Below are 25,510 nucleotides of genomic sequence, written 5' to 3'. Positions count from 1 at the left end.
CCAATTGTCCTATGTAATTATTAACCACTCCCTCCTTTTTCACCTATAAAACTGCCCTGGTTTGAATATAAACTATTTGGTCACCTCACTGTGAGTGACAAAACTCAGAAATATGGTGTACCCAAGACAGAAGAAGCCTTAGGAACAGGAAGAGAACATGTATAGAACAGGAACATGTACACAGGAACAGAAAGATTATTCAAAGACATATCTGCAGAAAAATTTTTGTTTTTGTTTTTTGAATTTTATTTTATGGCCCAACTTCATTCTTTACAAAATCAATAAAAAGCAAACTGCCTAGACATATCTGGCAAAAACATTTTAATAAAACTTTCAAACATTTAGGAAGAAAGGAAAGAAAAAAAGAGAAAGAAATAGATTTCTCACTACTGCCATGTTAGATGCTCAAAGACAATAGAGTGATACCTAACTGAATTTGTTTGGGAAATAATGTTATGCCTTGTCAGTTGTCTTTTATTTGTTAAAAAATAAACAAAGCCATACTAGGATATATAAGGGTGTAGAAAATAAAAATATGCCATTCATATACCCCATGTGAAAAAGATCCCTGGAAAGACTCCAACTAACTAGCACTTATTTTCCCTTTCCAAGAATCTATGCTAAGGCAATAATCTACAAAATGGACAAAGATTCTGTGAAGAGATTTTCATTGCAGATCATTTTATTCCACAATAATTGTCGGGGTTTTTTGACAAAAATTGTAAGAAAAACTTAAATGTCAACATTCTAGGCATATCCAACATTCTAGGCTTGGGATAATACACAGCTAATAAAATAATGATGACAGTGAGTTTACCGTGACTCGGAAAACACTAGCGATATCACATAAAATAAAAGAATCTGAATAGAAATTCTCCACATTAAAAGTTCTATATAACAAACACTAGGGGAAATACCTCAAGATATTTGAGATAACTAGCAAGAATGATTGTTTCTGATAGTGAAATTAAGACCTTTTTTCTACACTCATATTTTCTTATTTTATAATTAGAGGTAAATAAAACAGAGAAATAAGATTTGTTTGAAGTCTGTGGTGACCTGTAAAAGATTCATGACATGACGCAAGGGAGTAAAGCAGAATACAAAACTGTACGTTTACAATTTCAGAAATTCATTTGTTCATCCCTTAAAAAATATCTGAGTGACCACTATGTACAAAGCACTATAATAGGTCCTTGGATTATAATGCCAAGTAAAACAGAAAACACTAACTTTATAGAGTCAGAAACATGTATACAAGAGGACAAACACTGAAAGGAAAAGTATGTTAAAATGGTGAGATTATTTCTTTTCTAAGCTCTAAATATTACCATTGCATTGTTTCTCATATAAACATGATAAAAGTCAGTGAATAACAAACTGCAGTTAATAAAGTAAATAAATGTGTACATATGTATGTACAAATGTATATGTATGTATGAATATATACATGATTATATAACTACATAACTAATATGCACATATTACATACATATATTATGTAAATATATGTGAATTTATATAAATACTACCTAAATATAAGAAAATATGTATACATAATAAAATAAAGTAAAGGCGACCTTCCTAGATCACTCTAGCCCAGAATTCTATCAGGTTTTTGAGAATCACCTACAAGAACTCTGCAGACCATTTGCTTAACAACTTCCTTTTCACAGTGTTTAGAATCACTGAACCCACAGTAGAGGAAAGAATGCCAGTGATGAAATACAAGGACATTTTTGTATTTTGAAATGACACTTCTTACAAGCCCCTCTTATAAGGTACTTCAATCACTTTTGAAGGAGGAAACAGACAGAACAGGCTCCATCTTGAAAGCAGGACTCCATCTTGGGCTGGACTGTGGACTTTGAGCTCTATGCCCAGTATCTATGGAAACGACATACCAACTGGAAAACCAGGCCCCCTGGATGGAAGAGCCCCAGGGCTTGTACCTAGACTCTCTGTTGCCTAAAACAATACCCTAATTATCTGTGTAACCAGATAGAATCATAAATTCTATTATGCTTATTGGGGTATGACCACAGGCCTATTGACAATTGTCCACTGTTAACTACCTAGGCTTAAGGCATATGAATCACAGGTTAACTTTGATTGTATCTTTCTTTTCCTTTGTTCAGACTAGTTTCAGGGAATTTGGAGAGGTGGGTTTGGGCATGTACACTTTGGGTATATAAGGTTTTCAGAAAAACTGGTCAGCGTCTTTGGCTAAGAGGAGACTCTGCCTTGGGCCCGCTGGTGTAATAAACTGCACTCCACTATCTGCACTGTGCTTCTGAGTGAGTTTGTTTCCTGGAATGCATGGCTACAACACTTTGTCATCATTACCTCATTAATTGTCTCATTATTGAAAAGTTTTCAGTTTTCTTTAAAAAAAAAACAACACATAAAATCAAGGGAGTTTGTCAGATTTTTGCCATAACCTTGCTTTTCTATAGTGCCTGTTAAATTTTAATGTAAGGGAACAGAGGTCTAGGAAGATAGAAAATAACAGAACTAGTGTATTAAAAAAAATGAGTACCTACTATATGTCATATGATATTGCTAATCTATTTGAGAGCAATTATTCTACTTAATCAGTACCTCTAACACTAGGAGTAGTTATTATCATCTCATTATCTCTATTTTATGAGTAAGGTTTCTAAGATTCATTTATGGGTACACCTGGAATGGATTACATTCATTATCTTTTAATACCTTTTTTCCCTCTTGTTCTCTTGCTTCAGATGAAGGTGGCCACCTCTTCTGTATAATAAGCACATATTCTAGTTTTTCCAAACTGCACCTTTAAGCTACTATACCTGTTATGGTTACAGGCCTATGTCACTTCCTCATGCTTATCCAGTCATTGAGGCATTTCTAGTTAATACTTGCCTACACAAATGTATTAATATTTCTAGTCCAGAAGGATGGTCCTGAAGCTCTAGCAAGCCTGCAGATTATTTTTTTTTAAATAAGCTGATTTAAACAAAAAAATCAGCTACTTAATTCACTTGATATATAGATGTATATCAGATCATCACATTCTGTGCTTTAACTATCTTACAATGTTATATCAATCATACCTAAGTAAAGTTAAACAAAAATGAGTTAGTTATCAACATTTAAGGACAATTTTGGGCTTCCCTGGTGGCTCAGATGGTAAAGAATCTGCATGCAATGCAGGAGACCCAGGTTCGATTCCTGGGTCAGGAAGATCCCTGGAGAAGGAAATGGCAACCCACTCCAGTATTCTTGCCTGGAGAATTCTATGGACAGAGAAGCCTGGCTGGCTATAATCTACTGAGTTGCAAAGAGTTGGACATGACTGAGCAACTAAAACACACACAAGGACAATTTTACATTAAAAAAATCCACAGTTTGGCTTCCTTTGAAAACACAGAATATTTGGCAACATCCCATGAGTAACAGCTTGTTGGAGGTGAGGGGTGGCTGACTACCTCCCTCAGAAATGTTAGGCTCTATTCAGTTATCTACAAGTTTTACTACTCCCTATCATATTATTCGGGGGCTTCCTCGGTGGTGCCCGCCTACCAAAGTAGGAGGCATGAGAGATTAGGTTCAATCCCTGGGTTGAGAAGATCCCCTGGAGGAGGGCATGGCCACCCACTCCCACGGACAGAGGAGCCTGGTGGACTACCATCCATAGGGTCCCACAGAGTCAGACACAAGCGACTTAGCGCACATGCACTGTATTATTTGAGACTGTTTTTTCACATTTCCATTAACTTCCTGGCTCCTATATGACATCTGAATTTGATACCTTTGCCCCAGATCATTGAGTCTCTAACTGTGCTGTGCATATATAAAATTCATCTGTGGGAGGTTCTTCAAAAAAAAAAAAAAAAAGCTGGTATCAGGCCACAACACACAATTTAGTGGAATTCAATGAGTCTAGAATCTAGACTTTAAAACTACTACCTACATGTGATTTTGTTTCAGGTGGCACCCAGTCAAGGTTTGAAAATCACATTAGGGGAGACTCTTAGGATAAGTGGTTCCCAAATATGATACTCAGAATCACCTGTGGACACAATCACCTGTGAAGTTGTTTGGTTTCTGGATAGATTTGTATGCTCAAATTTGTATGTATCAAAGCCAAGGATTCTGATTTGATAAATCTTGAGAATCTATATTTTGAAAAGCTATCGGGGTGTTGCTAACACACAGGTGGCCACCACTCTGGGGGCTGAAAGTCTAGGGAATTACACTTAATGACAGAAAAAAAAAAAAAACAGTGAGTACAATGGGAAGCTAGGAATTTTGTTGTTCAGTCACTAAGTCCTGTCTGACTCTTTGCGACCCCATGGACTGCAGCATGCCAGGCTCCCCTGTCCTTCACTCTCTCCTGGAGTTTGCTCAGATTCATGTCCATTGAGATGGTGGTGCCATCCCACCATCTCATCCTCTGTCATCCCTTTTTTCCTTTTGCCTTCAATCTTTTCCAGCATCAGGGTCTTTTCCAATGAGTCAGCTCTTAGAATCAGGTGGCCAAAGTACTGGAGTTTCAGCTTCAGCATCAGTCCTTCCAATGAACACCCAGGACTGATCTTCTTTAGGATGGACTGGTTTGATCTTCTTGTAGTCCAAGGGATTCTCAAGAGTCTTCTCCAGCACCACAATTAGAAAGAATCAGTTCTTAGGTCTCAGCCTTCTTTATGGTCCAACTCTCACATCTATACATGACTACTGGACAAACTATAGCTTTGACTATGTGGACATTTGTCAGCAAAGTGATGTCTCTGCTTTTTAATATGCTGTCTAGGTTTTCATAGGTTTCCTTCCAAGGAGCAAGTGTCTTTTAATTTCATGGCTGCAGTCACCATCTGCAGTGACCTTAGCCAGATCTGAACTTTTGTCTGATTCCCTGATATTTTGCTTGATAAGAGATAACAGAATAAAATACAATTCCAGGCTTTCTCTCTTTTTCACTAATGATTATTTCAAGTAGCTTTATTTTTCATTAACTCTGAATTTTTCTAATTTTACAAGTAAGTCAGAAATCTTTGGCTACACAATACAGAGACATTGGCTGGGGAACAGGGGTGAGAATTTGAGAAAGCAGTGACCCAAAGCCACAGGAACAACATCACTTTTCTGTCCTCTGTGGTTTCCAGAAAACTTAAAACCAATTTGGGGAAAATGAAGGACATGAAAAGTTTAATAGGGTGAAGAAATACTTTTTCTATTTCTTATGAAATCAATTTCCTCAAGGTCTTACTCTTCCAGCTTTGTTCTACATAACATAGTAAATTCTAGGTGGTCATGAACTCTATCTACTTAGTGAATGAGATTCTTTTTCAAGTGGGATGCTTCTTAGTTCACATCACCCACACTTTGACAGGTGGGGAATTTTCCACCAGTGTTACTTAGTTATGTTACGCTGGAAAGGATGGAAATGGACCATTGATTCAGTTTGATCAAGTCACTGAGCATCTATTATGAGCCACTCGCTGTGCTAGGAGCTTAGGGTTCAATTTAGTGGAGGAGAGAGACACATATATCAACAAATAATTATTAAGCTATGCAACAGATCTAGAAAAGAAGAATGTGCAAGGTGGAAAAGTGACGTAAAAGTGAAAGAAACAAACTTCAGTGGGAGAGGAGAGTGCACAGGTGATATTTAAGCAACATTTTGAAGGCTAAAGGGGCTTCCCTGGTGTCTCAGACGGTAAAGAATCTGCCTGCAATGCAGAAGATCCCATGGAGAAGGGAATGCTACCCACTCCAGTATTCTTGCCTGGAGAATTCTATGGACAGAGGAGCCTAGAGGGCTACAGTCAGTCCAGGGAGTTGCAAAGAGTCAAACACGACTGAGCAACTAACACTCAAACTTTTGAAGGCTAAATAGGAGTTTTAGGCAGACCCGAGGGGAAAGGGATTCTAAGCAGTGGGAGCAGTATATGTCAAGGTTTGGAACAACACTGGGCAGAGTGCTTGGGGTAGGGGGTGCTTAGTATCTAGAAGAAATGAGGAGAATAAGCCAGGCTTGGATGATGACAGGTCTTGAATGTCACATGAAAGCTGCTTAGAATTCATCCTATAGGTTAGAGCTTGGCTGTGTGGGTGGTTACTGAGAAGATTTTAAGTTGCTTTGGGGGCTTGACATTAAAAAACTCTGAATTGCATAGTGAGAAAGTTAATCCCTTTTCAATTAAATGTTTAATCCTTCTGCTGAATCAAGGAGAAAGCCTCGGTTTGGCGTCAGTATGTGTTTAACACTTCCTTAACACCTGGAAAATTTCCCTTTTACAAAAAGGCTCAGGCAATTCTACCTAGCTGGAATTGCTTTGTTTTCACTGTATACTTATTTTCACAATTAACTTCTCTTTACGGCAAGGGATACTGGTTTTTCATTAGTGTTGATAAAAGACCTTTAAATATAAATTTAAAGAAAACAGCTAGTCTTCAAAACAGCAATAGGTGATCACAGATACAGATCACAGAAAAGAGGGTAGTACATGAGTGCATAAAGTTTGGAAATAATGATATTTTTTGGAAGTAGGAAAAGGGTTCAAGCAGTGAGTGAACCACCTCTCTTCTGAGGGCACCTTGAAGAATTTAATGGAGAAGCCAAGAATGCAGGCAGAGAAGTCAAGAATGGGGATCACAGAACTACTGTAGGCACAGGTGGCATAGGCCAAGGTTAGCCTGTTGGTTTATTCCTGATCTTTCCTAGGGTTACATCATCACAGGAGGGGGATCCTAAGCATTTCCTGGCCCGAGCTGCAGCTATTTCTTGATGAAGATCTTCAAGTGGCTGCTGCCCAGCAAGTGTTAAAGGCAGACTTCAAATGAAGGTCAGAATGAGATTTAATTATCTTCTAGTTTTCTAACCCATGATGGAGTATTATTGGGAAACCGATGCGATCTCAAAACTTTTAACTAATGTATTTTCACGAATATAAGCAGGCAATCTTAGCTTTAATATTTGATTTCCAAAGTGTCTCATTCTAATCTGTGACCTGGATGTGGGTCTCCTATCCTGTTATGTCCTCAAACTCTCTCCTTCCCCCTCAAGTCTAAGATAGGCAGCAGAACTATGCAAGCAGTTAGGAGGCTTTTAGTCTCTGTTTGGAAGATGGGAAGCCCTCCTCTTCTTTCCTCCCTCTCCAGCTGCTGCTGACCATTTAGGAGTCACAGTACGACCACACTGGGAAGATCCCCTGGAGGAGGGCATGGCAACCCACTTCAGTATTCTTGCCTAGAGAAACCAAATGGATAGAGGAGCCTAACAGGCTCCAGTCCATGGGGTTGCAAAGAGTCAGACGTGACTGAGGTGAGTTAGCATGCACAAACGACCAGGCTAGTTCAATGCCGGGTGACAGAACATACGTAGGCTGTTCCTACTGCCAAGAGTACCCAAAAATATGTCTTGGCTTTTTCAAACTAGATTAGAATCATTTTCTCAAAGAAAAAGATGTTTCAATTAAAATGCTTCTCATCTGTTTTTAAAATTTGAATGTTCAAAGTATTTTTATGTATATTAACTCACTAAACCCCTATCAATTCTTTAAAATAGTATGGGAGGCCTTCCATAAATACCTGTTTAATGAGTACTATTGATAATTTATAATGGAAGAAACTGAGGTTCAGGGAGGTTACCAAAACCATTTTCAGATGCTTCTGGAGCTATAATTTGAAGACAGGTCTTCTGGTTCTCCTCCTCACTCCACATCCCCTTCATCTCAAACAAAAGAGCCTACTATAGATAGTGTTTGGTGCCTATAGAACTACTAAAATCAGAATTCTGCTCTATTATGATCAAAACAGGGTTTTGTGGTCTGGCCTGAGGTCTTAACAGCCACAGATAACATTGCTTCAATGGAAAAATCAATTCTGAATTGAGATTAATTCATCTGCAAATCACAACAACTTGGTGTATATCTGTCTCTCTATATAGATATATAATAGATAAGTGCTTTTTAATATGATGATTTACATTTATCGATTTAAAAAAATACCACATTTAAATTCCTAGAGATCTTATATTTTCTGGGCATGTGTATCTCAACAGAATGTCACAGACCAGAAAGAATTATCTTCATCTGCTTGTGGAAGCCCTTGAGGACCAGGTTTTGTAAGATTGCTGATGGTAATTGATCTGTGTTTTTCTGGTTTTAGGGAAGGCATGTCAGAATCTTGGGAGTGGGGGATGGAATGCTTTTTGAACGATATCCATAAAAACTAGAGAATCTGATATATTCCTTTAAGACTGGTAGATCCTGCTCCAATTTTGTGAATCAATCCTGTGGTAACTGTTATTAAGGTGTGAGTTTCATCCATCAGGAGTGTTGAGGAGTGAAAAAAGAATGATACTATTGCCATAATAAAGTGTCTTTTGAGCAGTGGAGAGGCATTAGACTCAGTGCAGTGTACCTTATGTTTGCCGAATGAATGAAAGAATGAATAAATGAATGAAAGTTACTTTGCTTTAAGAAGATTTATCTAGAAGCAGTGTGCAGAATGGTTTGGAGGAAAGGAACTAGAAATATTAGGGGGCTATTCAAGAGTGTTGGTGGGAGCAGCTAGTATCTTGTGAAAATCAGAAGGAAGAATAAGGTAAGGACAAGCGAAGCATACTGAGGAAGGCAACAGAATGAGATGCCAAGAAAAGGGAGAAGCTAGAGATGTTATGAGAAATATTGTTATAGGTGGGAGAGAGTACCATTTGAGGATATCTTTACATATTTTGAGTTTAAGGTAAGAACATAAACAGAGAGATAACTGGACATTCCAGTTAGAAATTCTTGGTGTCACCACATGCAAAAAGGAAAATTCAGGAGTCTAAATCTTGAGAATGTAAATCTGGTTATGGCCTCACTATTTATACTTTCTTCTTTGAAACTGTGAACTTGTTAGCAAATAGTGTTATAGATGGTACTAAGGATGATCCATTTATTCAGCAAATAATTTTTGCCATGCTCTTTCCTACCTCAAGGCCTTTGCACTTTTGCTCTCTTTGCCTGTAATGCCTTTCCCTCAGAAATTTGCATGGCTGACTCTTTACTTCTATCAGCGGTACAATGTTACCTCTTCAGGCAAGCCTTTGTGACTAACCATTGTCATTCTCCAGTCTTTAACCCTGAGTTACTTTTCTCCTTTGTACTTGCCTTTACTTAATAACACTATATCATATATTTATTTGTTCATATGTCTTATTGCCTGCCTCCCTCACTAGAATATAAGTTCTTTTGAAACAGTGGCTTTGCTATTCTATTTCCTGCTGTATTTTAAGGTTATATTGAGAACTTCACTTGGGAGGCTGGTCTCTGCTCTTTGGAGTAAGGAAAGTTGGAGGGGAAACCATTCTATGTGAGTTGAGACAACTAGACATCTGGAGAATGTGGGCTAAGGGGGTATAAGGAACACAGTCAGATGATTTGATCAGAGTGATAAAGTCACAGAGAGTTCAGGCTAAGTCCTGTCTTGGGAAATCAGAACCATGTTCAGGCAGAAGCTACAGCAGGGCAGAGAAAGACACTGCTCTCCAGGGAGGAGGATGGAGCAGATGTGAAGGGAGAGCCCTGAGAAGAGCAGCTTCTGGGCCCGAGAGAAAGTGAAGAAGAGAGTAGCTACCCAGAACCTTCCCAGTGACGCAGCCCAGCTCCCCTCAAGCAGTTCTATTCCTTGTCAGCTTCCCGTAGTTTTTCAGCATAAACCCATTATTTTCAAGCCCATGGAATGAGTTTTCTGTTGCTTAAAACTCCAAGCCCTAGAGAGCAGTTAGTTCAGTCGTTCAGTCATGTCCGACTCTTTGCGACCCCATGAACCACAGCACGCCAGGCCTCCCTGTCCATCACCAACTCCTGGAGTCCACACAAACCCATGTCTGTCGAGTCGATGATGCCATCCAAACATCTCATCCTCTGTCATCCCCTTCTCCTCCTGTCCTCAGTCTTTCCCAGCATCAGGGTCTTTTCAAATGAGTCAGCTCTTCGCATCACGTGGCCAAAGTATTAGAGTTTCAGCTTCAACATCAGTCCTTCCAATGAACACCCAGGACTGATCTCCTTTAGGATGGACTGGCTGGATCTCCTTGCTGTCCAAGGGACTTTCAAGAGTCTTCTCCAACACCACAGTTCAACAGCATCAATTCTTCGGCACTCAGTTTTCTTTATAGTCCAACTCTCATATCCATACATGACCAATGGAAAAACCATAGCCTTGACTAGATGGACCTTTATTAGCAAAGTAATGTCTCTGCTTTTTAATATGCTGTCTAGGTTGGTCGTAACTTTCCTTCCAAGGAGTAAGTATCTTTTAATTTCATTGCTGCAATCACCATCTGCAGAGAGCAGTAGAAATGTCCAACAGAACTTGTCCAACAGAACTTATGTGAAGATGGAAAATGTTGTATATCTGTGCTGCCAAATACAGGAACCATTACCCACATGTGGCCACTGAGAACTTGAAATGAGTTTAGAGTGCCTGAGAAACTGACTTTTAAATTTTGTATTATTTTCACTGAACTTAAATTAATATAGGGTTAGTAGCTATCAATTGGAGAGCACAATAAAAATAGAAATATAGACCAATGGAACAAAATAGAAAGCCCAGAGATAAACCCACACACATATGAGCACCTTATCTTTGACAGAGGAGGCAAGGATAATACAATGCAGAAAAGACAGCCTCTTCAGTAAGCAGTGCTGGACAGATACGTATAAAAGAATGAAATTAGAACAATTCCTAACACAATACACAAAAATAAACTCAAAATAGATTAAAGACTTGAATATAAGGCCAGAAACTACAAAGCTCTTAGAGGAAAACACAGCAAGTTACTTCTTCGACATAAATCATAGCAAGATTCTCTCTGACCCACCTCCTAGATTAACTGAAATAAATACAAAAATACACAAATGAGATCTATTAACTTAAAAGCTTTTGCATAGCAAAGGAATCTATAAACAAGTTGAAAAGACAACCTTCAGAACAGGAGAAAATAATTGCAAACAAAGCAACTGACAAAGGGTTAATCTCTAAAATATAGAAGCAGTTCATACATTTCCATATCAGAAAAACAAACAACCCAGTCAAAAAATGGGCAGATCTAAACAGACATTTCAAGACATACAGATGGCCAATAAACCCATGAAAAGATGCTCAACATCGCTCATTATTGGAGAAATGCAATTCAAAACTACAATGAGGTGTTACCTCACACCGGTCAGAATGGTCATCATCAAAATACAAACAATATATGCTGGAGAGGATGTGGAGAAAAGGGAATCCTCCTGCACTATTGATAAGAATATACCGGATACAGCCATTATGGAAAACAGTATAGAGATTCCTTAAACTAGGAATAAATCTACCATATGACCCAGCAATTCCATTACTGGGCATGTACCCTGAGAAAACTACAACTCTAAAAGATACATGTACCCCAATGATCATTGAAGCAGTATTTACAATAGACAGGACATGGAAGCAACCTAGATGTCCATCAGTAGATGAATGGACAAAGAAGTTATACATACACACAATGGACTATTACTTGGCCATAAAAAGAAACAGATTTAAGTCAGTTGTAGTGAGGTGGATGAACTTAGAGCCTCTTATGCATAGTGAAGTAAGTCAGAAAGAGAAAAACAAGTATCGTATATTAGTGCATATATATGGAATCTAGAAAAATGGTACTGATGAAACTAGTAGAGATGGATTTGTGGACACAGCATGGGAAGGTGCTGCTGCTGCTGCTAAGTCACTTCAGTCACGTCCGACTCTGTGCGACCCCATAGACGGCAGCCCACCAGGCTCCCCCGTCCCTGGGATTCTCCAGGCAAGAACACTGGAGTGGGTTGCCATTTCCTCCAATGCATGAAAGCGAAAAGTGAAAGGGAAGTCGCTCAGTGGTGTCCGACTCTTGGCGACCCCGTGGACTGCAGCCCACCAGGCTCCTCCGTCCATGGGATTTTCCAGGCAAGAGGACTGGAGTGGGGTGCCATTGCCTTCTCCGATGGGAAGGTGAGGGTGGGGCAGATTGAGAAAGTAGCACTGACATATATACAGTATCATGTGCAAAATAGATGGTTAGTGGGAAGTTGCTAAATGACACAGGGAGCCCAGCCTGGCACTCTCTGATGACCCAGAGGGGCGGGATGGTGGGGGAGGAGAGGGAGGCTCATGAGCGAAGGGATGTGTATATAATTATGGCTGCCTCTCATCTACAGCAGAAAGCAACACAAGATTGTAAAGCAATGTTCCACCAATTAAAACAATTTTAAAAACTGAACAGCACAGCACTGTGGTTATTACTGCTGCTGCTGCTGTCACTTCAGTCGTGGTTATTACTACAAGGGGTCAAATAACAGGAAGCACAATCACTGAAAGGCAATGAAGGGGCTAAAAAAGAAAAAATGAAATAAAGAAAACTATGATGGTGACACAGAACTCAAGCAGAGGGTGTTCCACAGCACCAAATCTATAAGAATGTTAAGGAGGATGAAAGTAAAGTCCCATTAGTAGCAGTGTCATTTATCCTTTCATGGCAAAAACTTAGTCCAAACAACAGGGGCTGGTTAAACCAATCATGAAACAGCCCATTCAAAGGCAAACTATCAAGCCATTAAAAAATAGAAAAAACATTAATGATATGGGAAGATGTTTACATGTTAAGCAATTTCATAAAATGACATGATCCCAATTTTATAACACATACATATGTCTAGAACTCTGGGCTGTGGGTTTATGAGCAATTTTTATTTTATTCTTTGGCATTTTATTAACTTTCAGAATTATCCACAAAGAACATAACTTTTTATAATCAGAATAAAGGAACAAATGATATGCTTAACACAATAAAATGGCTACATCTTTTCAAGCTGCATTATAAAACAAAGTGATAATACAGCTACTAAAAATAATTAACCATCCTACATTTCTAAAGTTACTCACATTTTTCTCCAAACTTCCCTAGATACACACTCTGAGGTGTGTATTCTTTAAGGTATACGACTGCAATTATGGTGGCAGAACAGCAGAGATTGTTGGAAATTCTTAGAAGGCAAAATTAGATCTTTTCTTAGATAGACTAACCTAGATGTCCCACAGACAAAAGACCAGGAAAAGGACTAACAGCTTCTTGGAGTCCTTTTCTTGCCTTGAGAGGTTGGAGTCTTTCGTTTTAACTTAAAGCTATACTTTAAGGACCACTAGATGGCGCCCTGTACTTGCAACCAGGCGAAGGTACATTAGCTTAATTTAGGCTTGGATTTACCAGTCGTTTTCAGGTGTACACCGAAGCATTTCCTTCTGTGTATAACACACTGTATGACATGACTCAAATTAATTCCTCGTATAGCATCAAAACAATAACAGCTCTCTATCTGAACCTATTAAATTCACAACACATAGAAGCAAATTCTTTGTTAAATGGAATCCTTGTTTAAGTACCTCTGGCTGGGACTGAACAAATAGAATTCCACAACTGAGCCAGATAGTAATTCTATTAGATAAAGACATGCTGAGCATCCAACTTCGTTTATGGAAATAAAAATTTTTATTTTTTAACTGGAGAGTATTCATCCAACTTTTGTTTGGCTTTGAGTTGAGGCTTTCAATAGGAAATAAACACCAACAGATTCTATGTAGCCAAAGCCTCCGTACTGAAAGTTCAGCTAATGACCACCCCTAACTGAGGGGAAAGTAGTGACAACCCATGTCTAAGTCATTCCTAAGAATGCTGCCGAAAGATCCAGACAGAGCCATTGTTCAGAACTGTACAGGCTCAGCATTTGCAGAGCCTTGAAAATACAAAGCCAGGCTCAAATATAAAGGAAAATACCACCCTTTAATACAGAAAAACCACCAACTCTGAAAGTCCATGCTTCAAAAGCCATGTCAACTCTGACTTTTCAGAAATGTTTTTTTAAAAAGCTGAATTCTTTTTTTCTGTTCTTTGATTCCAATGTACAGTGACAATAAGGCTTTCTTTACTTGTATCCAAGTGTCTCTAAAAATTCTAAAGCATTATCCTTGAGAGAATAAAATACATAAAAAATGTTACTCAAGGATATGTCAAGACACCCTTGGGGCAGTAGCACATATGCATTACTTTCATAATCAGAAAAGTGACTCACATTTTAAAAGTCCCTGAAAGCTGTAAATGCATCAAACAATTTTGATACAGCCAGGATTCAATCAAACACAGAGTTTGTTTTATGGATATCTTTTGTAACCCTTAGTATATAACACAGCTGTGTGTGTGTGTGTTAGTCACTCAGTCATGTCTGACTCTGTGCGACCCCATGGACTATAGCCCACTAGGCTCCTCTGTCCATGGGATTCTGCAGATAAGAATACTGGAATGGGTTTACATGTCCTCCTCCAGGGAATCTTCCTGATCAGGATTAAATCTTCTTCTATTATGTGTTCTGCATTGGTAGGCGGGTTTTTTATCTTTAGCATCACCTGGAAAGCCCATGTAACAATGCTACTGTCCCTAAACTTGGATCTAATAAATGCCACAAGTTAGATCCATTAGTATGGGTAGAGTCTGCATGAAAAAAGGGAAACTTGTAACCTTAAATCCACATCAAGTTGAGACTCTCCCCTTTCTAAAAACCCTCTTCTCCTCCTCTCCCCCAAGAAGCCAAAACTGTCACTGTGTCATGTTTCTGCTGTTCCTTAAGTTTAGTTCCTGGGAGCCTGTGAGAAATTAGCAAGACTTGTGCATTCCTCACTAATATCAACAAAGAGAATGTTATTTTTCACCTCTGTAACTGCTCCAAAGATTCAATCGTTCAGAACCCATGCATAAAAAACAACTGGTCATCATTCACCTCATTGATGACCAAATTTACACATACCTAACCTGAGAGTCAGAGAAGGCAATGGCAGCCCACTCCACTACTCTTGCCTGGGAGGAGCCTGGTGGGCTGCAGTCCATGGGGTTGCCAAGAGTCGGACACGACTGATCGACTTCACTTTCACTTTTCACTTTCATGCACTGGAGAAGCGAGTGGCAACCCACTCCAGTGTTCTTGCCTGGAGAATCCCAGGGACGGGAGCCTGGTGGGCTGCCGTCTATGGGGTCGTACAGAGTCGGACACGACTGAAGTGACTTAGCAGCAGCAACCTGAGGGTGAACCTCAGTGAGTTGGAACTCTAAATGGGGTTTCAAAACAGCAGTATCTGTTTGTTTCTTAAGCTTGGCCCACTGGAATCAGATCTCTTAAGTTTAAATATCATCTGCATACTGAAAATGCATTTAGAAGTACTCCAGAGAGAGCAAGCTAGAATATTTGAGCTCTAATTCTGATTATTTTAGTTTTCTATTAAGTTATGCCAACACTATGTGCTAAGAGAATGATCATTAGAATACACTGTGGTGTGCTTAGAACTTTGCATACATGATATGAAAACTTTACCATATGCAATCTTCATCATAACTTTATGACAGTCATATTTTGTGGATCAAAAATTGAGGCATGGAGACATCAGGCATGTGTCTCATCGTATGATGTCTAGAAAGCTGTAGAGCTAAGATTCAAACATAGGTCTGTGCTTCTCAAAAACCTATTCTTTTCACCTCTAGCTTGCATTTCTTCCATTTATATGTTATTATTGTCTGATCTGTAAAATAAACACTAACTGTACTGCTCATGTCTCAAAATAATTGAGGATAAAATTGAAAATATGGATGTAAAAGATAAATTTAAACATATTCTACAATTAATTTATTACTAAAATCTATATTTTCATATTGAAGTATTGAAAGCAGTGGTAAGGAAATGTGAAGATGACTTGTCTTTTTACTCTTATTAGCATTATTATTTTTTTAAAAAATATTTATTTATCTGGCTGCACCAGGTCTTGGCTGTGGTACATGGGATCTTTAGTTGTGGCATGAGAACTTTTTAAATAAAATTTTATTTATTTATTTGGCCACACCATCATGTGGGATCTTAGTTCTCTGACCAGGGATTGAACCCATGCCCCCTGCATTGGGAGCATGGACCACTGGGGATGTCCCTGTCTTATTATTTTTAATTGTGTAGGTAATACATACTTATTTTTAGAAAAAAAGAAGCATGCATAGGGGAAAATCTGGACTTCCACCATTCACTTAGAATCACATTTAACTTTTTAACAAAGTTCTAGACTTTATATTTTATAGAAGGTCACACTTTACATAAAACATGTACATTTTTTATTCTGTGTCAATAAATATATCTTCCTTTTGAAAGGGTACATAGTAAAGTTATATTATGATTTATTTAATTAAACTATATTGGATAGTGTAAAATATGCTTTTAACTATCCTTTTTTCCTGCAATAATTCAAAAGCAGTGATGGATTCTCAGATTATTGGCTGACAAATATACTAAATTAATAGGGAGGTTTTAGTATTTTTTCCTCTCGGTGACCTCTCACTTTCTATAATGCATAGCTCTTTCTATCCTTTTATGTTGTCTATACATTGTTATTTTCCTCACAAGACTGTTAAAGGGATGTTATGAGTACATTTGTGAACGAGCCTTGAAAAGCACAAATTTTATGTAAATGTAAATTTTTTTTGGATTTTTTCCTAAATCTATGTCTCAAATGAATAACAATGAGGCATAATTCACCTTCACTAAAAGAAAAGTCATCCTGCTTAATTCTTTACTGCTTGAATCCTTGAAGTTTTATCTCTACAGACAGACCATCCCTGGCCAACCAGATACTAGCTTTTCATGGTCAGTTTTCTCCAGCTGACGCAATACCAGCCCAGGTCAGTAAGATCAACCTGTTCCCTCAATGGAGGAGAAACACAGTCTCCCCTGAAAGTGTCTGAACCTTTATATTCGGAAGAGCTGCAAGTCTAGCTGATGTAACAGGTTAGGGGAAGGTGGCTGGCTTACTCCTTGTTTATCTTTTTTCTAATACTTTCTTTTCCCACCATCCCCCATAGGAAAGATCTGAGAAAGAAATAGTGGCTTAAAGATTTTCATTAGTTTGTTATTCATGTATTTACTCAAGAAGCAGTGTGACAGATGCTGAGATGTTCTTTCTTCTTTCCTGCCTAGTTTTAGAGATTTTGCATCCCATTTTGAGTGCTGGACTGTTTCTTTCCTCTTTTGTGGATGTGAGTAGCAGCAGCTAGACTAGGCAGGAAGAAAGAGAAAGAAGTCATCTCTACATTGTGTGGTGCCACTAAAGTATGCAATGCCTTGCTATTGAGCTCCACAGTGCTGCTTAGGGCAGTGATACCCAAAGCAGCTAGTCTGCCTACTGTTGCCTGTCCAAGATGACATAAGGAGCTTGTGAAGCAACACACTGCTTTGTCAAGAAAGACTTTCCAGGGAAATAATTTCAGATGAGCCAAACTGTGTGCTTAGAGGTTTGGCAGGAGAAGTTGGGGTAGAGAGGTTAGACCTGTGGCCATAGTCTTGCAAGCAAACTACTCTAAGTTCTCCTACAGAAGATGTATGAGAGACCAACATTTCTGAAAAATGTTATTGGGCATCTTATTAAAGCTTCTATGGTAATAACTAAGGCTCTAGAAACTGCATTGATGATGTGCATTTACAAAAATTTGCCATTGGTATAGAAACAGTACCTTTGGCATGTCTTCTAATCCTAGGAAAGGGGGTAAACTATTCAGGAACACAGTTGTTTGGCAGGAGGTGGGTGCTAAACCCACTTTTGAGAGAATTAAAATGAGGGAGTGGGTAGAGAGTAAGGTGGAAGATGAAGACACATTACACTGTGAATCAAATCTTATTTTGATTAATAACAAGTAATGCAGAATTAGTGGTGAATTAGGACTGGGATGATTCTTATCAGATCAAAACTAACACCTCTCTACTGGTTATTTAGCTAACACTATAAATTTTTTCACAGTGCATCACTTTATTTGATTCACAAAACAACTCTGTCAGATTGGTGAAGTCAACCTTCTTTTGATTGACAAGCCTAGATGCTCAGAGACCAGAGGCACCTCCCTAAAATTCCATGGCCAGTAAGAGGCAGGGGTAGATTGAGTCTCCTGAGTACTATTTAATATACCTTCCAATGACTGTGCTCATTTAACCAAAATGATTGGTTAATGACTGGTGGCTCAGATGGTAAAGAATCTGCCTGCAGTGCAGAAGACCTGGGTTTGATCCCTGGATTGGAAAGATCCGCTGGAGAAGGGAAAGGCTACCCACTCCAATATTCTTGCCTGGAGAATTCCATGGACAGAGGAGGCTGGTGGGCTACAGTCCATGGAGTTGGAAAGAGTAGGACATGACTGAGTGACTAAGACTTGCTACTTGCTATTCATGAAATACAATCTAATGGCACAAAATCCAAGGTAACTTCTGCCACAGCAGAAGATAAAACAGAAAGGAATTAGACACCAAAATTGGTCTTCAGTTGATTCAATCATAAGTTAACCCCAAGATGTAACAGCCAAGGAGATCAAGACCCAAGATTCTCTATGGACTCTTCTCTGGCACTCACAAAGAAAAGGCGGTGAGATAGATTAATTGCCCAATGAATGGTGTTTTCTAATGTCTCTGCTCTATTTATGTAGAAAAATAAGTGCTATAAAAATTTGCCAGATTAAAAATAAAAACTTCCAAATTAGTCCTAGGTTTGTTTTTCAAGAGGAGCCTATACTGCTAAGAAAAGTTTTGCATCATTTGACGTTGAATTTGAAATCGTTTATCTTCAAGTTAGCAATAATTAGGTGCTACCTCAGCCCTTCATCATGAACTGTAGAAGAATATGTTTCTTCCAGAGAGAGGACAGTGCCTATGTGCAGAAAGTCAAGGAAAACTACTACAATTGAGAGCAGATGTTTTAAAAAGAAATGTCCTTCACTTGTCCCTTCATGAGGCAGGTAAGTTATGTTGTGACATCATTGCTTTTCCCCCTGTACCATACAAAAGTGGCACCATGCTAGTCAAATTCTAATAAACAGAATTCAGTACTTATCCCTGTATTATAAAAATAGACCATCTAAAAATCCTTACATTCCCATGGGAATAAACATATATTAATTAGTTGGCATATATAGTTCATGATATACATTGTGGATGGTACATTCAATGAGAGATGAAAATAGCAGTGTAGTCTCTTCTTAATTGCATGGGTTTGAATCTAAGCCAATTATATTACTCCATTAATTTTGTCTAATGAGACCAACATGGAATTAACATGAGATACATTTTAGAAAGAAATGTGTATCTGTCACTGCCTTAGCAAGTAAATTTTGAGGTGTTATCTTTGGAGAAACTATACAAAACTCTCCGAAGAAAAAGTAGTAGGGGATGTGAAGAGAAAGAAGGAACTGTAGGAGCTTATAGTAACAAACTTCAAGTAACTTAAATGTAACTGGATCCATGTGGAGCATCATTATTGGAAGGTCATAGGAACAGAATTCGGCTAGCCTTCAGTGGAGATTTGGGTGTAATAAAGTCAGAATTTTGGGGATGGAAGAATGCTTTGACCTTATCCTATGTGTAGTATTGTATTAAGCTTTTACTATGTACTGATAATACACATATGATTTCCAAGGCAGGGAGGTTAGCTAACAATCTTATTTTTAAGGGATTTCCATGCTTGAAGGAAGTTTGTTCCATCCAAGCTGATGGACCTATGTGTTTATGTCCTGAATGAACAGTATATTGAAATAAAATGACTATGCTCTTCTCAGGGGGTTGATCATTTCAGTGGTATCTCCATTTAGGAGTTGTGGCAGGATGTGATTCAAACCATTAGTTATTAATTAGGTTTCATATAAAAATATCAGTAGACCAAAAGAAAGTGGGAGAAAACACTGTTGCTGCTCCTGCTCTGAAAGCAATTTTGATTTGTATGATTGTGTGGACAAGTCCACCCTCTTCTAGAATCCTTTATTTAGGCACTGGCACAGTCAACAAACTAGGTCACTGGGCAGGAGACTCTAATAAGGACAGTGGCTAATTTAAGCCAATTTTATTTAATGTGTAAAATGACTTCATCATGCTTTTATATTTAGAAAGTTTAAAAAAAAATCCCATCACTGTATTAGAGAAAATTCCACTTTTCAGGAGAAGCCAGGGAAAGATCAGTTTTTATTTTTGCTGAAAGCAGATGATGGTCATATCCTAAAATGACATATTACAGTGACTTGGCATTGAGCTGGACATTTTTAATATAGAACATTATAGAAAGACATTTAAATTATATACTAAAAGTAAGACAGGTTAGATATGTTTGAATTTAAAATACAAAGATAAATGAAAGAAAATGTCCTCAGTTGGCCAAACTAGATTTAAGTTAAAAACAATAATTCCCCCCTTTCAAGATGTGTGCCATGAAAGTAACAATGACAACAGTGATTTTAAATACACTTCTGAATTGAAGTACAGAAGCAAATGTGCTTGACACAGTATTTATCTTATTGTCAGCTTGCAAGGGTTGTCCTGGAGGACTCTCTGCCCTCCAATGGTCCTAAAGCTTTGAAATTTACTGATTCTAGACGCTACTTCGCAATTTCTCTGGTCTCCTTATTGAAGTGCGCTGCATACCACAAAAATTCATCAAGGAGCAGAGACAATTTCACTTCTAACTAAGGAACACTAATTTGGGGGGAAATTCTTGCTATTTAAGACTCTTGGCAAACAATCTACAAATGGAAAGAAGTCTGGAGACTATGAACACTGTCAGCATGTATGAAGTATTAGGTAACAAGGAAGCAATGATGAGAAGCAAGTTATGCTGACTCTTGCATTTGTTATGTCTGATTCTGCATATATATTAATAATGATACACCCCTATGGATGCAATTTCATGTTTATAACACTCTGGCTATTGGCAGCATTGTGCACCTGTGTTTTCCAAGCCTTCCCATCTGCTGCCTATAGTCATTCAGATTCAGGTGACAGAAGTATTTTAGATTAAAGTTAACTAGTCTGCACTCTGCAGATCAAATCTCTACAGTTCAACATTAAATAGGAATCTTCTGGGCAACTGCAGTAGCCTGAACCCACCCTTCCTAAGATTAAAAATGTTAAGATTTGCTTTTCTAGAAAAAGAAACCTTCAGTACTGTCTCCATATATTATGCATAGATTTGATCAAACTTTTCATATGTATTTGCTCTTACTCATTTTATTTCTTATCTCTGTATATATATATATCAAAGTGAAAGAAGAAAGATTAGAAATATTTTTTCCAGCTACAGTGACAGAGTGAAAATGATATAGAGAAATTCTTCTAAGTCTGGACTCTTTTACTAATATACCAACCAATGTGGATCAAGCCTCTGAAATTTCCTCAGTTTCTCAGTCTTTAAAATGGGACCAAAGACAATTACCTATTTGTTTCATAAATACTTTGTGCAATGCTTAAATGCTTGATATCTTACTAAAAAACAATGCACAAAATTCAGAACACTCCCACTGCTAAGAGGACCCTGACTTAAAAAAAATATTTATCTTATTATTAATTGTCAACAGTTAAGTTCACAAATAGCTTCCTCTATTGAAACCACACACACACATTTAACCCATAGGAAATGAAATCATTAGTCTTCTTTATTTCTAGACAATTGGTGCAGAAATGGGCTGAGAACACAACTAAACATAGCCAGTTTCTGAAGCCACATCACATTGAGAGAGGGTAGGGACAAAGACACAAACCCAAAAGAGTCCTCCCACCCATTTTTCCAGTATCATTATGTTTTTAATGCCTTTCAATATACAAAACTAATTACCAGACTACCTATTGCTTCTGTACTAATTGCAGATTTCATGTTTACGCACAGGAATTCAGAGGGAGGTGTTTTCTTTACACCATCGCCTAAAGCTCAGGGACATCGTCCAAAGTCAGAGAGGGCAGGTGCTCTTTATGACAGTTTCTTTCAGAGTTCCTCCAGGGACTGAAAGACTGGCAATCTGGGCTCTTCTATGCCCATCCCCCGCGCTAGTCATTAGAACCTCGATAGCTCTCTACGCTCCTGAACTTGGGACTTCAACTTCCATCGGGTAACCGCTAGGTTTCTCCCAGCTGGTCAAAACGTGAAGACTTTCGCTTATTCTCCCACTTTCTTCCTTCCATCTTGCTCCCTCTGCTGCTGCTAAGTCACTTCAGTCGTGTCTGACTCTGTGTGACCCCATAGACGGTTGCCCACCAGGCTCCCTCTCATTTATTTCCATCTGAGTTTTGATATGTTTTATTTTACTTCTACTGAGATCCTTCTACCTATAACCTACAGATATGGTCCGATCTTCAAACAATATCAAAGTTGTAAAGCCCCACGCCCCTAAGGTCTTCACCCGGGTTTTCCCTCCCCGCCCTCCACCCATCCTCCCCACCCCCGCCCCCGCTACCGTCCCGGCCCCTAGTGGCGTCCATCTCCACTCCAAGCGTCAGACTCCCCTCACCTGACTCTCCCGTGGAAACTCGTAGCGCACGATGCTGATGACTGGAATATGCAGGACGGAGCTGACCAAGTCGAGCTCCATCATCTCCCCCAGGCTCTGAGGGAAGGCGAGCAGCGCCGATACCCCTTGCACCACCACGGTGTGGCACACGCTCTGCAGGAAGGAGAAAGGGTCACTGCTCCACGGCGAGCTAGGAGAGGAGAAGGGCAAGAGCGGCAGGTCGCCCAGGCCCGCCTCGATGGCCATCACTACTTCCAAAGACAGGTTGTAGGGCAGCAGTCCTTCCACTCGGTTCAGGTTGTCCACGGCGAAGAGGAGGGCGTCCCGAGGCCAAAGGGTCTCGGCCCTGGCGCCCTCCCCCGGCTTCCGTGCGCCCGGCGGCCCCCGGCCATGCAGGGCGCTCCCCAACCAGCGTGCGCCTGGCGAGGGCGCCGGGGGCAGCCAAGTCCCTGGCTCAGGTTCATCTCGCTGGGCGCCTGTCCGGCTGCCGTCCGGGGTGCGGCTGGCCGCGCGGGGGGCCGTGGTCCAGGGCTGCAAGTGCACCGCGCCCACCCTCACCGCGTGTCCGATGCGCTTGAGGATCTGGCAGGGCTGCGGGTGCGAGGAGGAGCCAGGCACCCCGGCCAGCACCAGAGCGCAGGGCGGCGGCAGCAGCAGACAGACCCTGCTCAGCAGCCACCACAAACTCAGTCTCCTCATTACTGAGACCCGCAGGGAGAAAGCGCGCCCCCTCCTGCGCCCGCCTCACCCCGCTGCAGCAGCCGCCGCCTAAGGTCTCCGCCCCCAGGTCCCGCGCGCCGCTCACTCGGCTTGGCGAAGCGGTCCCAGGAGCTGGAGCGGACTCTGGGCCATCCAAGTGGGAGGCTAGCGCGCCCTCGGCGGTCTCAGAACCCGCTCCCAAGTCCCTCCGCCTCGCATCCTCTGCCCGCCCGGTCCCTGCGCGGAGCGGGGCGGGCGGAGCTGGTCACCCGCGGCTTGGGCGCCCGTTCCCTGCCCGCCCCATCCGCAGGGCGGCTCGGGCACTGTGTCCGGTCCCGCGGGGAGGCTGCGCCGAGAAGCCGAGGGGATTTCTAGGGGGCAACGGTGAGCGAGGAGGCAAGAAGCTCACTTGATTCTTGACTCTTCTTTTTCCGCCCAGACGAGACCCACTTATTTCCTTGGCCTCGCGCAGGAGAAGGGGGTTCACACCTGGGGTGCGAGAAAGCAGCCAAATCCTCCTAGCTCCGCCGTCGGCCGCCCTCTCGCGGGCTCCCCCAGCTCTGGCTTCATTTTTCTTCTTCCCTCGCTACTTCCTCCCTTTCTTTCTTTCGTCCTCTTTCCGCCCAGTCGCCGCCGCCGCCGCCGGCTTCCTCAGAGGAGCGACGCGACTGGCCAGCAAAGGGTGGTTCTGCTCGGAGCGCAAAGTTCTCCCCGCCTCAGCCGGCGCCTCCCTGTTGCTGAGCCAGGCGCCGGCCTGTCGCTTGGCTGCGCTAAACGCCCGCTGATGGTTCAGAGTCGCGGGTGGCGCTTCCCGCGCCCCTGGCAAGTTCTCGCCCCTCCAAGGCCAGCAGTTGTAGTTGGCGATATTCCTTGCGCCCTAAGACGAATTCAGAATTCGGAGTTGCGCTTGAGGAATCTGAAATCCAGTGGTTCCCTGGGATAGGCTGAAAGACGCAGTGACTTTAAGAAGCTCCTCTTCGATGTCTTTTTTAACGGTTTTTTTAGCTAAAGGTATTAAAGCAAGAACTATATATACGTTTAATATCCTCAGCTTCCTGCTTTTCGGCACGTGGACATTTGACCCCCCCTTTTTTTGAGGATCCCAATGTTTTGGGGTTCTCAGAATTATAACAAAATTTGAAGCAATTATGTGACCAAGAAATTTAAAATATCAATACTTTGAAAGTATACTTGCAAGCACACTCAACAGCAGATTCTGGTTTAGACCAAGAGTCCTCCTGATTATTGCTTGGGTTTGGGTGAATTCCAGGAGCTGGTGATAGACAGGGTGGCCTTGCGTGCTGCGGTTCATGGGGTCGCAAAGAGCCGGACACGACTGAGCGACTGAACTAAGGCGCTCTCATTTGTGTGGTATTGAATACAATGAGGTCAGTGGGTTACAATTTGACCTTTTCCTCCATGATCTGACCAATCTGGAGTTGGAAGGAGCAGGTTAAGGGTAGTACTCTGGTTTCCACACACAGTAAATTTATTTTATTTCATGCCACAGTATCATTTATGAGGGGGCTTCCCAGGTTGCTCAGATGGTAAAGAATCTATTGCAATGCAGGAGACCTGGGTTCAGGCCCTGAGTGGGGAAGATCCCCTGGAGGAGGGCATAGCAACCCCCTTCAGTATTCTTGCCTGGAGAATCTCATAGATAGGGGAGCCTGGTGGGCTACAGTCCATGGGGTTGCAAAGAGACACAACTGAAGCGACTTAGGATGTATTCATCATTTATGAGGAGAGTAGGTGAGATATCCGTGGGGCAGAAAGAGCACCTGGAATGAGGAGTTCTGAATTTCAATAACACTTCCGGAGAACCATGACCTTGGCAATTTATTTTACCTAACATTGCCCTGCTATTTGGATCTGGTAAATTGTTATGCAAATACAGCTAGCTTTTAGCTCTGGAGAGTTGTTTTGATTCATGAGCTACAGTTTCCATCTTGCTTTAAATCCTTGGGATGAAGAGGCTCTAACTAAATAAAATTCTCAAGAAGCTTGCAAAGTGAATGCTGTTTTCCTCAGCACAGATCTTGAAAGCCATCTCAGCGCTAACCTTACCTGACATTCTAATTAGCTCTTGCAAGACTGGGGTGCTAGAGAAAAGACTCCCATGAGGCCAAAGTGGCAATCATACTAGAGTCTGAACCATAAAGGAAAGATTCTTCCTGAAGCCCTAGAGAGGCTCTGGTGCATGCATGTTGGAACTTTCCTTTTGCTCCAGATAATTCCACTGATTAGGATCTGAAAAAGAAAATTATAGAATTTTGTGGTCCTTGCATTCCAAGAAGACTGGGAATCACTTGTGTAGTAAGGAGGCGTGCTTGTCTGTGTGTGAATATGTGTGTGTGGAGGAGTATGGCATTCCAGATTATGACCATGCCCTAGAATGATTATCTTGGTGCTTGGCATCACATATGTGTTCAAACCAGGTTCCCA

General features: G+C 40.7%; 1 protein-coding gene across 1 annotated transcript in view; it reads right to left on the bottom strand.

The window, feature by feature from the left end:
* Positions 1-23,877, bottom strand: part of GRIN3A (glutamate ionotropic receptor NMDA type subunit 3A) — a 203,343-nt gene extending 179,466 nt beyond the window's left edge. The window contains exon 1 of the mRNA XM_070459357.1: positions 22,367-23,877. Coding sequence (XP_070315458.1) covers positions 22,367-23,065 — 699 coding nt within the window. The 5' untranslated portion in view covers positions 23,066-23,877. The remainder of the gene's footprint in view (positions 1-22,366) is intronic.
* Between the last annotated feature and the right edge of the window lie 1,633 nt (positions 23,878-25,510).

This window comes from Odocoileus virginianus, chromosome 31 (genome assembly GCF_023699985.2).
Source record: "Odocoileus virginianus isolate 20LAN1187 ecotype Illinois chromosome 31, Ovbor_1.2, whole genome shotgun sequence".
Lineage (NCBI taxonomy): Eukaryota > Metazoa > Chordata > Mammalia > Artiodactyla > Cervidae > Odocoileus > Odocoileus virginianus.
The sequence above is the reverse complement of the archived record's forward strand: the minus strand, read 5'-3'. Positions and strand labels throughout refer to the sequence as shown.